The sequence below is a fragment of the Silurus meridionalis genome, chromosome 18, assembly GCF_014805685.1.
Source record: "Silurus meridionalis isolate SWU-2019-XX chromosome 18, ASM1480568v1, whole genome shotgun sequence".
NCBI lineage: Eukaryota > Metazoa > Chordata > Actinopteri > Siluriformes > Siluridae > Silurus > Silurus meridionalis.
Window position 1 is genome coordinate 22,769,726 of NC_060901.1, and position 14,557 is coordinate 22,784,282.

General features: G+C 37.4%; 2 protein-coding genes across 2 annotated transcripts; one reads left to right on the plus strand and one right to left on the minus strand.

The window, feature by feature from the left end:
- The first annotated feature begins 1,929 nt into the window (after positions 1–1,929).
- Positions 1,930–7,054, plus strand: LOC124401130 (centrosomal protein of 83 kDa-like). The gene is given in 5 exon segments (XM_046873129.1): positions 1,930–2,260; positions 2,432–3,573; positions 3,575–3,860; positions 5,506–5,699; positions 5,786–7,054. Coding segments are annotated over 3 exon segments (1,530 nt in total). The 5' UTR covers positions 1,930–2,053; the 3' UTR covers positions 3,756–3,860; positions 5,506–5,699; positions 5,786–7,054.
- A 474-nt stretch (positions 7,055–7,528) lies between these two features.
- LOC124401140 lies at positions 7,529–12,865 on the minus strand. The gene is made up of 6 exons (XM_046873150.1): positions 12,800–12,865; positions 10,401–10,706; positions 10,021–10,320; positions 9,434–9,869; positions 9,165–9,235; positions 7,529–8,248 (listed from the first exon to the last, which is right to left on the minus strand). The coding sequence occupies exons 1-4, from the start codon at positions 12,807–12,809 to the stop codon at positions 9,820–9,822; spliced, it is 666 nt and encodes a 221-aa protein (XP_046729106.1). The 5' UTR covers positions 12,810–12,865; the 3' UTR covers positions 7,529–8,248; positions 9,165–9,235; positions 9,434–9,819.
- Positions 12,866–14,557: the final 1,692 nt, after the last annotated feature.

Consider the following 14,557-nt stretch of genomic DNA (forward strand, 5'->3'; position numbering starts at 1 on the left):
CTTCATTTAGCAGTGAAAACATCTTACTGTATTACACTGACTTATTTAGTCACTGACCAACCTGCCCTGATCTAATTCCAAAAAGAACACAAAAACCTTCACAATAACATTGTGTGTGGTTTTTTTTACCTCTGTGTCTCTAACAAATAAACACCACTACACCGGGTATCACCAACAGTAAAACTGCCACAATGCCAAAAACTGTAATAAAACACAACAAAAATATGTCGATGACTCCTAGACTATAAGAAAGCCAGTGAGATAATTTAGCCCTGAGCTTCTTCTTCTTCTCGTGGTGTTTTATGGCGGTTTGGCAGACCAACGAAAGGTGCATTACCGCCACCTACTGATCTGGAGTGTGGAGCGAACACTGAATAGGAAAAGAAAAGAAGAAATTAAAAAAAAAAAAAAAAAAAAGGGGTTACGGAAATAAATAACTACCTATATTCTGTCTATAGTCCCTGTATTCTTAAGGTACTCAAACAACAGCTCAAGAGATCTCGATTGCCCGTGCTCGCATCCCAACAATACCTTCAAAGAGATACTGCCCACTCCTATTAACCCTAATTCCTGGATCAGCTGGAACCTGTCCCTTTCATATGCTGGACACTTATACAAGATGTGTCTCACTGTTTCCGGTTCCCCACACTTGTCACAATTCCCGGATTCGTGCTTACCTATTCTAAAGAGATCACTGTTTAATGCAGCGTGTCCAATTCTTATCCGTGTGACGATAACATCCTTCCTCCTATTTCCCAATCTTTTCCTCGCTTTCCCAACAGTCTCCTGGATCAGGAAAAGATGTCTTCCATTAGTCCCACTGTTCCATACTTCCTGCCATCTTTTACCCACTTCAGATGAGATCACTGCCTTGAATTCAGCTCTACTCAACGCTACATTGATGTCTATCAGGGAATGATTCCGTGCGTTCTTCGCTAGCATGTCCACCATTTCATTACCACCCACACCAACATGAGCAGGTACCCACATTTACCTCCACCCTCAGCTGCCTAATTCTAAACAGACTTTGTAAAATTTCTAATATTAAGTCTTGCCTAGATTCGGATTTACCACTTCTTAAACTAGTGAGGGCTGCCATCGAGTCACTGCAGATCACCGTTCTTTCTGGTACTAATTCTTCTATCCACTGTAGGGCTAGTATGATTGCTAAAAGTTCTGTAGCAAAAACAGACACCTGATCTGAAAGTCTTTTTGCGATCTTTTTCTCAAAAGCAGGGATATATACTGCTGCCGCAGCCCTTTCAGATTCTGGGTCTTTAGAGCTGTCCATAAATACCTGCAGCACATCATCATATTCTCGAGTGATGTACTGCTAGCCCCGAGCTAAACTCTTGGGTGTCCTTATATACTGGGAGGCGCGGGAAAAACGGCAAGATGGCCGCCGACCGGAAGTGCGCGCCGCGAAACCGGAAGTGCGCCGCGAAACCGATGCCGAAGATCCAGACAGTAATAATAAAAATACTGCAATTATTAATATTCCCTGTTTGTAAATCACAACATTTTCTGCTGCAAACCAGAAGAGATTTTTAAATGATGTGACAATCAGCTGTTAAAATGTTCTACATGAAACCAATATCAGGACTCTGATACCCAACACTGAACTTATACTGGGTTCTTTATATTTAAATAACTGCTAAATCTACAATAATTTTTAACATCAGTTTGTACAGTTAGTAATAATAAAAATAAGATACTTCACCTTACATAAAAACAATTGATTAGTTATTATGATGTGTTTTGTATGTACTTTATCTTATAAATAAAAGTGACACGTTTCACCACTAGAGGCAGACATACAGTTTACCAACCATGACAAGTTACCTATGACATCACAGTGCACCGTTCTCCATCAAGAGTATAAAAGGCCAGAGGGACTACACTGGAAGTGTAAAAGGAAACGATGGATGGTGGAGTAAATTTCTCAGCCATATTTCCAAACTTGAAGGCTGGTGGAAGTGGAAAAGCCCAGGAAGTAAGTGCAGGGTTCCGCAGCTTGGACATAGAGCTCAAGAAGATACTGATTGATGAACGGATGCGCTGTGAGAAGCACAAAACCAACTACCAGAGACTTAAAGCAGAGTACATAAGATTACAGGGTAAATATACACAGTCCCTGGCTGAACTCAGAAGGATGCTAAGTGAGAAGCAGGTTGGTCAGGAGAAGCTGCAGCTGCTACTGGCGGGGCTAAGAGGAGGAGTGCTGGATATGACCCAGGAGCTCGATGAGCTTCGATTACAGGTGATAACGCCTCAGCGGTTGGAGTTATTAAAAGCCCAGCTGCAGCAGGAAATGGAAGTTCCTATTAAGGAGCGCTTTAATAAGCTAGAGGAGGAAGCTGAGAAATACAGATCTAAATACAATAAGTTGCGCTATGACTTCACCTTCCTCAAATCCGTGTTTGATCACCAGAAAGAGGACCATGAGCGGGTTTTAAAGGAGCAGCGAATAAGTTACAGTGCGGATCTGGCTCTTGTGGAAAGGGAGAAGGAGAAGCTGAGTGCACAGCTGCAGAGTGGAGATTGTGTGACCGATGGGAAGCGTGTGAAAGCTCTGTTGAGAGAAAATGCGCAGATGCATCAGCGGCTCTGCAGCCTTGAGGCCGAGGTGGCGGAGCTCCGAGCGGAAAGAGACAGCACAAGAGCACAGGCAGAAAACACACAACGCATCCAGCTCCGCCAGCTGGCCGAGTCCCAGAGTGCACACAAGACCCTGGTGTCGGAGAAGCAGTCCGTGTGCCTGCAGTTAGATCGAGTGGAGAAGGAGCTGCGCTCGAGCCACGAGCAGCACGCCGTCCTCACGGGCAAACTGCACAAGGCTGAGAGGGAAATACACACCCTGAACAGTCAGGTTGAAGAAAATAAACATGCCCATAGGCTGGAACTTGCTAATGTTAAGATGGAGTTTCTGAAGGCCAGAGAAGAGCTGGAAAGAGAACGAGACAAACTGCAAACTCTTGGGGAAGAATCTGCACATAAAGAGCTGCAAAATATCAATGCTAAACTGCAGCAGCAGACACAGCAGTTAGAGGAGCTGGAAAGACAAAAGGCAGAGAACACGGAGTTGAGAAGACATAATGCGGAGCTAAACGTGCAAGTCAGCACTCTGTCATATTCAAAGCATGAGCTGATGGACACCAACGCAAGGCTGAGGGAGAGTCTGGAAAGAATGAGAGAAGAGTTGCGAAATGCTCGCACACAAACCAAGAGGATTCAGCAAGAAACTGGAAGGCTTGAAGAGGAAAGACGTGTGGAATGGTTGGAGAAAAAACATACATTTCAGGAAAGAGAGGCAGAACTGCAAGAGAAGTACAGCCAAGCCAAACAACGTATGCAAAAAGCTGCACTCGCCCAAAAAAAGAGGAAGACTCTAAGTGAGGCTAAAGAGAAGAAACTGCAGGATAAATTACAGCTTCTGGAAGCCAAGATAGAGGAACTGGAATTTGACAGTTCTGTAGCAAAGAAAAATCCCTTGTTTGCGGAGGAGCATGCTCAACTTTGCAGACGTCTAACCGAGCTGCAGAGGAGACACGAGGAGTTTCGGCAGCTGCTGATGGGAAACCACACGCTCTCAATGTCTGTACCCAACTCTATTCATTAAAGGACCTGAGGGCAGCTTCAAAAACCCACAGGAGGAGCAGCACATGTGGGAGTTATCAGAACTGCAGAAGAGACTGGAGGAACTAGAGAATAGTCAACAGCAACAGCTGCAAGAACTGACTCCTCCTCCGGATTGAGACAGAGAAAAAGACAGACCTTCAGCAACTCATGACAGCCTGGTTGACCTCTGACCTTTCACGCTTTTGGGACTGGAGCCGTCATAATATTGTGCCAAGTTAAAAGTATGTCCATTTGTTGTTTTGTAATTTTTTCTTGTGTGTCCAGAACATAGATGAAGTCTTTCATCTTTCTGATCCAAATAATTATTATATTATTATTACTAAGAAATATTAGCTTTAAAATTGTTTACTAGACCTTCATTCAAGTTAATGAACATATTTTAGGTTCATGCAAACTTTTTAGCTAAAGCAACCACTACAGGCTCAGAAGTATCTTACCTACTTAAATCTGCACAAAACAAGCAGTTTGTTCTTAAACAGTTTCATCTTACAACAGCCAGTAACTGAATTACTTCTCAGATCATTCTACCTTTTAAACCCCCATACATAGTTTTATGAATGAGATAAAACATGTAAGTCTCTCTGGATAAGGGCCTCTGTCAAATGGCGTACATGTCAGACAAGATAAGGATTGTGTTCATTCAGGGGATGATGGTGTTCATTGGTGCTACTCAATTGGTTTATTTGATGCATATTATATACAGTCGTGTGCTTTAAGGTCCAAAAATAATTTGACCTTCATGTCATTCAGTCGAGATGTGACTGAAGTGCAGACCAGACAGGTTGCAGGACAATAAATATTTTCGTTTAGTATAAAAGTATAGTATAAAATATATATTTTATAAAGTATAAAAGGCCAGAACACCATTCAGCAGTGGTCACTCAGCACTGGGCATTCCAACCAATGTGTATGGGTGAGCGTAGGTCTGGTGTCAGATTCTTCTAGAAAGATACTAAGAAGAGTCCGCTCCTTTTTAGTACAGAGGACATGGTGTCCATGGTTTCCAAAATGAAATCAAAATTTTGATTTGTCTGAACACAGAACAGTTTTCCACTTTGCCTCAGTACATTTTAAACAAGCTTTGGCCTACAGAGGATGTTTCTTGATGATGTTCACACATACCTTCTTTGTGCATGATAGAGTTTTAACCTGCATTTGTGGATGACATGGCAAACTGTATTTAAAGACAATGACTTTTGCAGGTGTTAATGAGAGCATGCTGTGATTTCCATTTCCAATCATGGTTGTTTTAAATGCAGTGCTGCCTGAGGGCCCGAAGATCACAAGCATCCGATATTGATTTTAACCCTTGTACCTTGTGTTCAGAGATTTCTCCAGATTCTTGGAAACTTTTGATGATATTTTGTGCTGTAAATGATGAGATATTGATATATGGAAGAACATTGTCTAGCAATTGTGGAACAATTTCAAAATAGTCTTTCACAGATTGGTGAAGATCTGCAAATGTCTGCCTCTTTAAGATACAGTATTTACACTCAGTCATCCTACTGACCTGTTGTCAATTATTTTAATTAGTTGAAAAATGTTTTTTTTAAGTGTTTAATTTGAATAAATATCAGTTTTTCCAGACTTTTGTTGCCCAGTCCCAAGTTTTTTTGAGGCGTGTTGCAACCATCAAATTCAAATGACCTTATTTTTTTACTTATAATGGTACATTTCCTCAGTTGCAACATTTGATGTTTTATATGTTTTATTGTGAATGAACTATAGAGTTATGAGACTTGCAAATTGCATTCTGTTTTTATTTACATTTTACACAGTGTAATTTTTTTTGGGGGAATTGGGGCTATAGTACAACTACTGCAATTGATTCACATTTGAGATTTTTATTTTTTTGTGCTACAGCTCTGAGATTTCCATCACCCCTGATTCTGTGGGTGGTTTTTCAGGAGCTCGACGAATTATAAAGCGGAAAATAAAAACCCGCAAAGAACATTAAAAGAAAAGCCTGGGCAGCTGTTGACTGCCTATACACCAAGCTGATGAACAATGAGCCGCGACTCGGGGGCCAATCTAAGAAAAAGATTCTCAAGCCTCCAGTGAGTGTATTTTTTTTATTTTTTTCCTGTAGGAATTCATGCAGCAGCTCACCACCTGATGGCGCTGTTTGTTAACTCCGTTACAGGCAGACTGGGACTGAAAACAACGATGATCGTGTGCTGCAGTGCTGCCTGCAGTACAAGATTTTGAATCCAGAGTGCACGAAAGCTGTGCATCCCAGACATAGAAATGTCCCAGGCATTTTTAAGAGGACGCGTCTGTTCTTGTTGTAGAACATCTGGAACTTGCAGTTTGTAAAAAAATTTTTACAATCGGCAGCAGTTAGTTTAATGTTAAATAATGAAATAAATAATCCTATTTGGGCCTGACTGAGGCAACCAAACAGCAGCTAGCAACTATGCCACCCTTAGTCACAATCTGAATGCCAAGGTTCTTTTACTGATGTTTATTACACATAATGGAAGTCAATACCAACACCGACATAAACACCAACACCGACATCCTAGAACTGAATAAAAGGATAAATATACAAAAATATATTCAGTTACAGAGAAAAACACGACTTTAAATTTATACATTAAACAGAAAATAAACCTACATACCACTTTGCCTGGACTAAGAGTGGTAATGACGATCTCGAACACCAAAGGATGTATTTGTATTAAATTGAAAACTGCTGACGTAGCAAAATATTTACCATAATTTTTCAAAACATTTTTTAACCGCGGTGATGAATCACACCCATACTCTGGTCACCCCATAATTTGAACTTCATTTCCATCTTGCTAAGAGGAATTCTTTACCATTAAAGTACTCAAATGTGCTTCTTGTTTCATCCAAACTTTCAATTATAAAAGTTTTTTTACGCCACTTGGATTTAAAACAGAAAGAAAAGGTCACTTGGTCGGACTTTGAATCTATTTCAGCTTCTCCAATGTTACTCTCCTGCAAGCCACTCGTAAACAGGATTACGTTGTAGTCCTAATAGCCAATGAGAGCGCCGCAAAATTCTGTGTTAACCATTTACAGGGGTAATGGCGGGATTATCTCAATGTGGGTGAGAGTTAAAAACAAACAAACCAGTTATGTTTTCAATGTTTTTTGTTGTTGATGAATTCAAATACTACTAATGATCATTTTTATTTTTAATTTCGACTTGTAATTTTGAGGTTTCAGAAAAAAGATTGGCTTGAGTATTCAGTTAAGGAGGATGCAGCTTTTTCCTACCCCTGTCGTGCCCAAACTGCAGTGCAAATTTTGCAACGCATTGAAGGACCTTGTTTTGCCTTTATCGGTTCACATTCGCGATCATCCCTGGACTACCTGCATTACGGCTCACACCTCTGCCTTGTACATGTTCAGACTAAATAAAGACAAGGTGTTTAACCATACTCCGGTTTCCGACTCTTGGTCTATCCGTGACAGATTATAAAAAAAAGAATAGCAACAAAAAAATGTATTTATTTTGAACTATTTTTAGAAAAGGAACCATGTCGGTGACCCCAGGAACTAGAGGAATTTTCTTAAAAAAAAAGACTATTACTCACAAATGAAGCTTTTGGCCCTCACAGTCCCCACCAGCACAGCCCCCAACACTCAAAAGATTTCTGGCAGTTACTAGACTTTAAGTAGTCCAGTAGGCCTGTGGGTCTGTTTAGTTTTAGTTGGTTCTGTGTTGGTAAATAGTTCTACACACTCATCAAGCACACTGACATACTGTATATCCTGTGCAATATTCTTTTTAGTTGGTTAGATATTTTCAAAATTGTGTTTAGTTTTTTTGTAATTCCTATCTTTTTTTAGTATGCATGTTCATTCATTCATTCATTCATTCATTCATTCATTCATTCATTCATTCTTTAATCCATTAAACCTCTCAAGTTCACAAAGGATCTGGACCCTAGTTGATCCACTCTAAAGTTCTTTGGAAGGAAACTGAAAAGTACCTGGGGGAACTAAACACAAACAGTAATCTAGCCTCAGAATTAAACTGGGGACCTTAGACTTATAAGGCAGCAATGCTACCTTCTGTACCATAATATTGCCCATAGACCCAAATATGTCCTCTTTTATATAGGAAAAAAAACCCATTTGTTTGTCTTCAGTTTAATTGGGAATCAGCTGTGACGTAGTGATAATTTGTTTGTTATTACATTTTGATTACATTTAAAACATTGCGATTACAATTATAAATTGCAGAACAGCTGTTTAACAAGGAAAATTCATAAACAAGAACTTTTATACCAGTCTTCTTACACAAAAGAGCATGATGAAAACAATATATCTTACCTGGATATACAAATGTAACACATAAGATATTAAATGTCACATACACACTTAAATGTAATTAGCAAGATTATCACAATAGTGCATCCTGTGCATGATGTGCAATGAATAGAGTGAATGCAGTGCAATGGCCATAACTAACATAAGGAAGTAAAAATAACACATATCCTGGGCTTGTATTTAATATTAGGTTTTCTTTTCAGTGATGATCTTAACCTGTACTGCTCCAGCTGTTTTAATGTGGGTCAGTAGGGTCACAAGTATAATTGACTGTAGTAAATAAAGTGTCACCAGTTACAAGCTGAAAAAAACAGAACATAAATATTATACTCACATTATATATATACATATTACATATATATTGTATGCCTTTTACCACAACGAGATTGTTAAAAAAAAAGCTTTTAGATACAGTAACAATAATATCTGAATCTAATTTTATATCATGTGTTACTGTTACTGTTCTGAAGCAGAAAATACTTTCCTGTAACACACTGTTCAGTGAAAACAAAAAAACATTTAATCATAAAGGAAAGATCAAGAAATAAGCATTTCTACTCTTTCAGGTTTGACTTTTTACACACTTTTTTTTTCCTGTTTAATAAATTATATTACTAGTTGCTTGCTGGCAGTGGTAATTACACAGATACTAGTTTTGGAATTGGAAAACTATCTAGCAAAGTTCTTAAAAAACATAATCTTGTATAAACTTTCTTTCGGCTTCTCCCATTAGGGGTCGCCACAGCGGATCATCCGCATGTTTGATTTGGCACGTTTTTACGCTGAATGCCCTTCCTAATGCAACCCTTCCCAATTATCCAGGCTTGGGACCAGCACTAAGAGTGGCTGGGGTAGGTTCCCTGACCGGGGATCGAACACGGCCCTCCGCGGTGAAAGCGCCGCATCCTAACCACTAGACCACCAGTATATCATGTGTTAAAAAAATCGAATATCCAAATGGAGATTTTCACTACTGATCTGCTGCACAAAATGCGTGATGATTAAAACGATTAAAATCAGTATATATGATTACGTTCTAATTATTGTTACCACTACAATCATTGGTGTTAAAAATGTCATATGTCTAATGTTAGCTAAGGCAAACATATATGGTTGGATTTTATTTCATATTAATTAAGCCAAAACATTTTCTATTTGCCATAAAAAAATTAATTGAGCATATTTTAGAGTTTATGTAGATGAGCATGTAGACTAACCTGATCCTCCTGCTTTCGCTTAAAAAAATCCAGACGATTTGCCGTAATCATGTACGCTCCAGATCTTGCTCCTAAAGGAAACAGTCCTCACAAATTAAACCTTTAGTGATATATCAGAATCTTTTAATTGAATGATATAAGACAGGAGTAGCATAAAAAGCTTAAAAAAATTATATTGTGTAAAACAAAATATGTGTATTGTTGAATTAATATTAAACTCTGCTTGTGTGTGTGTGTGTGTGTGTGTGTGTGTGTGTGTGTGTGTATACCTCTGCATCTCCAACAAATAAATGCCACTAAAACGAACATCAGCAGCAGCAAAACCACAAGAAGAGGGACGATGCTGTAATTTTGGTGTTCATCTTGCTCCATTGGTGTTGATGATGATGCAGGTGGAGGTTTTTTTGGTGCTTCTTGTGGTTTTTGAACTTGTGTTGATGAAGTTGCTGCAGGTGGAGGGTTTCTTGGTGTTTCTTGTGGTTTTTGACCTTGTGTTGATAAGGATGATGCAGGTGGAGGTTTTGTTTGTGCTTCTTGTTTTGTTTGACCTTGTGTTGATAAGGATGATGCAGGTGGAGGGTTTCTTGGTGCTTCTTGTTTTTTTTTACCTTGTGTTGATGAGGTAGATGTAAGTGATGCAGAAGAGTTTGTTAATTTACTTTGAGGCTGCAACCTTTGGTTGTGTTGTTGTTTCTTTTCTTTCTGCTGGACAGAATTGCAAAACTTATTAAAGAATGATTATTTTTATCATTATTAGTAATACGACACGTCACTGGAGTATTATGTTTTGCTATCATCCCTAGAAATTTCTCACATGAAACTGCAGAAAAGCATGCTTATTAATGAAAAAATGTACCTTTAACATAAAGTCTGAATTTCTTTTTATCATCCTGTACAGAACATGTGTAGATTCCCTGGTCCTCTTCAGTCAGGTCTGATATGATTAGAGAGAGGTTTCCGGGAGGGATTTTACTGACCAGTTTCATACGTTTTTTTCGATATCTAGTCTGTTCATGATAAATTTCCTGATAATTAAACTCCCATGTTACAGTCTTCAGGTCGTCCTGTAGGTCAGTGCAGAAGCAGGGCAGAACTACAGACTCTCCTATGATTCCAGTCATTTCCTCTACTACTGTCTTCTTCACCAGCTCACAGCCTGTAAACAGAACATTTACAGGTATTAATTCTTATGCTTAATGCTTATAAATCACATTTATAAGTATTTCAATGGTTTACCTTTAACATTAAGCCAGAAATCTTTATATCCTTTCTCAGTGCTGCATCTGTAGTCTCCACCATCCTCTTCTTTCAAGTCAGATATGAGTAGTGACAGATTAGCAGCAGAAATGTTATTAAACATCTGAAGTCTGCCACGGTAGTGTTCCTCGTTTAACACTTCAGTCAAATGTCCTGTCCTGTAAGACTTCCAGGTGAAGCTCTGAGGTTTGGAGTGCAGGTCAGAGCAAGAGCAGGGTAACAGCACTGAACCACGTTCATGTCCTGTGATTTCTAACCAATTATTTCCACCAGAGAAAACACAGCCTACGGAAACAAATATACAAGCATTTCACAGACTACTAAACACAATACACAGTATATTTCAACATGAAAGTTAAGAAACTATTTATGCCTCAGTACATTTTTATCTCTTTTTTTCTCAGCCATCTTCCTAACTACTATTTTGTGTTCCTGTGTGTATTCTTTCTTTTAAATGCCAAACTTAGTACTTACAAAATACTTACACAGATATCTCAATAGTGTGATTGATCAATTTTAGATCTATTGATCACAAAATATCTCTTTACTCAGTACAGCATTTAATCTCACATCCATAATGTAGTTTAACTGTCCAACACTTCACCTTAAAACAACTCATTCTACCAGAACACTAGCAAAAAAACCTCTCATATACCTGGAAGATATCAGAAATACACCCTGGATTGTTCAATTGCAGGAAATTTCCTGCAAACAGTCAATTGCAGGAAATAAACACACCCACCCACACAGACACACCAACAAACACATTGACACCCACAATCTATATTTTGACCAAATGACAGGACGTGGGAGAAACCCAGAGGAAACACATGTGGACAATCACAGTAACATTACATAGATGGGGACCCAATAACTGAATTAAAGCAGGGAAATTGAAGCCATCATCCACAGTTCTTTGGTTTAAAATATGTATTGTGTAGTTTTGAAAAATGAGCTGGAGATACTTAGAGGCAATGACAACTGGTAAGAGTTCACTTTACATAGACATTTGTGTGAGTTTTTAAAATGTAAAACAATTGTGATAAATGCACGTAACATCCCCAATTCCAAAAAGTTAGGACACTGTGTAAAATGTAAATGAAAACAGAATTCAAAGATTTACACATCTCATAAATTCATATTGTATTTCCAATAAAACATATCAAATGGTTAAACTGAGACTATAAACCATTTTACTGAAAGATCATTCTGAATTTGATGGCTGCAACAGGTCTCAAATAAGTTAAGACAGGGCCATGTTTAACACTGTGCTTAGCATCATGGCATCTGTCCATATACATTTGGGATATTGAGAGAAATGTTGTCCCATATGTGTCTGATACTGTATTCTAGCTGCTTAACAGTTCAACAGTAACAGTGGGTGTCCTTCATTGTATTTTTGATGGACAAACATTTCCTTCCTTCCACGACCTGCTCCTGCCAAGAGGCTGATAGCACAATCTCCTTCCATGTCCTGCTCATTCTAGAGGCCTTAACCACCCAACCCTTGTTCCAGCAACCTGACCAGAGAAAGCCCATCTCAGCTAAACAAATTAGTAAAAAAAAAACAACCCTTGTCTTGTGATTTATCATTTTCCTCACATCTTAATTGTTTACAGCTGTTTTTATTTTTATTAATTAACCACCCCTTTGTATTGTTTGTTCTTTGCAAAATAATACATTCAGTTTGCTGCATATACTTTTGGTTCCATCTTTCTCTATTCTGTGTTCTCAGTTTGGTTTCATGTTCTTGTTTTGCCTAGTTTGTGTTGTTTTCTGATCATCGACCCTTTTCTTGATTTTTATGTTTATGAATTTGGTTTATGATTTAGGTTGTTCTACTTGTTAATTTGAGAAATCATTTGTATCTTTCCTGTGCTTGCATCCACCTCATTTAGTATTAAATAGAAAAGTAAATTACTTTTCTGTTACACTTTATATGAGGTTTTAAAGATAGATTCAATTAGACAGAGATTGTGAAAATGTCATTCAGTAAATGTATAAAAACATACACTGTAAGTATTATGGGGATGTAAAATTATTTAAATATGAATCATTAGCCTACCTCGCTTTATCAGTTCATTATTTCCCTTGTTAATATAGATTGATGTTGGCGGACAATTTATCTTTATTTGTTGACAACTACATTACTTTATATATTTTAATCAAAAGTATTTATGTCTGTTGTTAACATAGAATAGTAGTATTCATTAAAATAATAAACGTTTGACAGTGTTTGGGTGGTTGTTCAGGAACAGGGCTGAAATATGGACTACTGTAAACCCAATCTGTACAAAATGCACATTAACTGAACACAAAACAGCTGAACTAAAATTGGCTAATATTCTTTCTCCTAAAAGTAAAATAACGTCACTTACCTGCAGCCATGTGAAAAGACACAACCACTTCATCATTACTGATTCTTCTGCACACCAGGTCCTCCAAATGAAACACTCACCATCTGTCGCACTGCCTGAGTTTCACTTTCAAAACCTCAATCATCGCTGCATCATTTCCTACTTCTGAAGTTTTCTTTCCTTAATTTCTGGGTTTATTTACATTTACATGCAGAATTAATAAGAATTCATACATTTTTATGTTTTTTTTTTATATCGAATCATCAAATCATAGTATGTTCATTATTATCTATCTTAGGCAACATTTTCTCAATGATTATATGAAGCATTTTTTTAGACTGTATCTGAAAAAAACAAATTAATATATTAAAATCATTATTATTGCTATATTAATAATAATATGATAATGTTTCACACAGATATTTTATCAAATATTAAGAAAGTTAAAACTATTGTGAAACATTTGCAAGTTTTTGTAATCGCGGCTATTAGAACAGAAATAAAGGCGAATTCCCTCATCAGCTTGTACTGTATTCTTCTTCACATGTCTGACTTTTGTTACTATAGAAACAATAACATTTAAAAATGAGTATGTTGATAAAAATCTCAATACCAAATCAGAGCTGTTATGAGAAATCAACACTTCAATGCAATAAAGAATTCAACAGAGCTAATATATTTGAACAGTTTGCAAAAAGAAGTAGCAATAAAAGAAATAATCAAAATCAGAGGCAGTATAAATTTTGCAAAATCATAGAGATGTAACATGAAAAAAAAAAATTGAACATGTTGATAAAATGTCCATCCCAATTTAGAGCTGCTGTTATAATTAATAAATCAATAAATAAGTAATAAATACAATTCAACTAAGCTTATATATTTACCAGTTTGGAAAAAAATAATAATTTAAATCAGGGGCAGTGTAAATTTTGTAAAATGATGGAGAGGTTTGTGACCTTCCAGTGATCCGGATGACAGCTCTCAGGATGAAAATAGTAAGACGTTGTGGGAATGAAGTGTAGGAAGGTTTTGTAGGCTGATGCTGCTGAGTAAGTTTGAAAGCTGCCATCTGGTAAAGAAAGAGGACAGACACTGGCTGATAGTTTTTTGTACTTAATGTTTGGATCAGAGCTCGTCTCATCCTTGTGTATATCTAGGTGAGACATAATTCTGGAGTGAAAACGAAGGCTGGAAGACAAAGCTGAAACAGAAATCCATGTAACGCTCACATGGTGCCCAGGTAGTTTAATCAAAAGCAAGAAATTATGTTATGAAATCATGTGATGCTTTTGTGGATTTGAAGAAGCACACTATTTAGAAAAGTTATAATCTTTTAAGAGAACCAATCAGAATTTCACAGCTATCTTAGACATTTACAGTACAAACAAGTGTGTTTCCCTAAACTTACAGGAAATAATGCAAAAGTTTTACCATATGTGAGTTGTAAAGCACTAACATTGCTATTATTTATTAGTTTAATAACTAATTAAAATGTAACTCTATCTTGTAAATGCTCTTTGTTCATTTAGCTGTTCTTCTTTCCCGTGTGTATAGCGCTATGGCTATATAGTGACATCTTGTGCCTTAAAGATGGTACTACAGCTGGTCTACAGCTAATTCCCATTATAAAACTAAACGTACATCCAAAGTTCTGTAAAGCTTCATCTGAGCTCAGAGCTGAACTTGGGAAACTGGAACTGTCAAGTGCCAACAATAATTTCAAGTACATTCATGTATAGATAATATAAAGTATACACGTTCACAAAAGCTGTACAGTTG

Bases quoted from the DNA above. Each gene is read 5' to 3' on its own strand.
- LOC124401140 (XM_046873150.1), bottom strand. The intron at 10,321-10,400 runs GTAAACCATTGA...TTCTGTTTACAG, and splicing joins TTTCTGGCTTAATGTTAAAG to GCTGTGAGCTGGTGAAGAAG. The intron at 9,870-10,020 runs GTACATTTTTTC...AATTCTGTCCAG, and splicing joins ATTCAGACTTTATGTTAAAG to CAGAAAGAAAAGAAACAACA.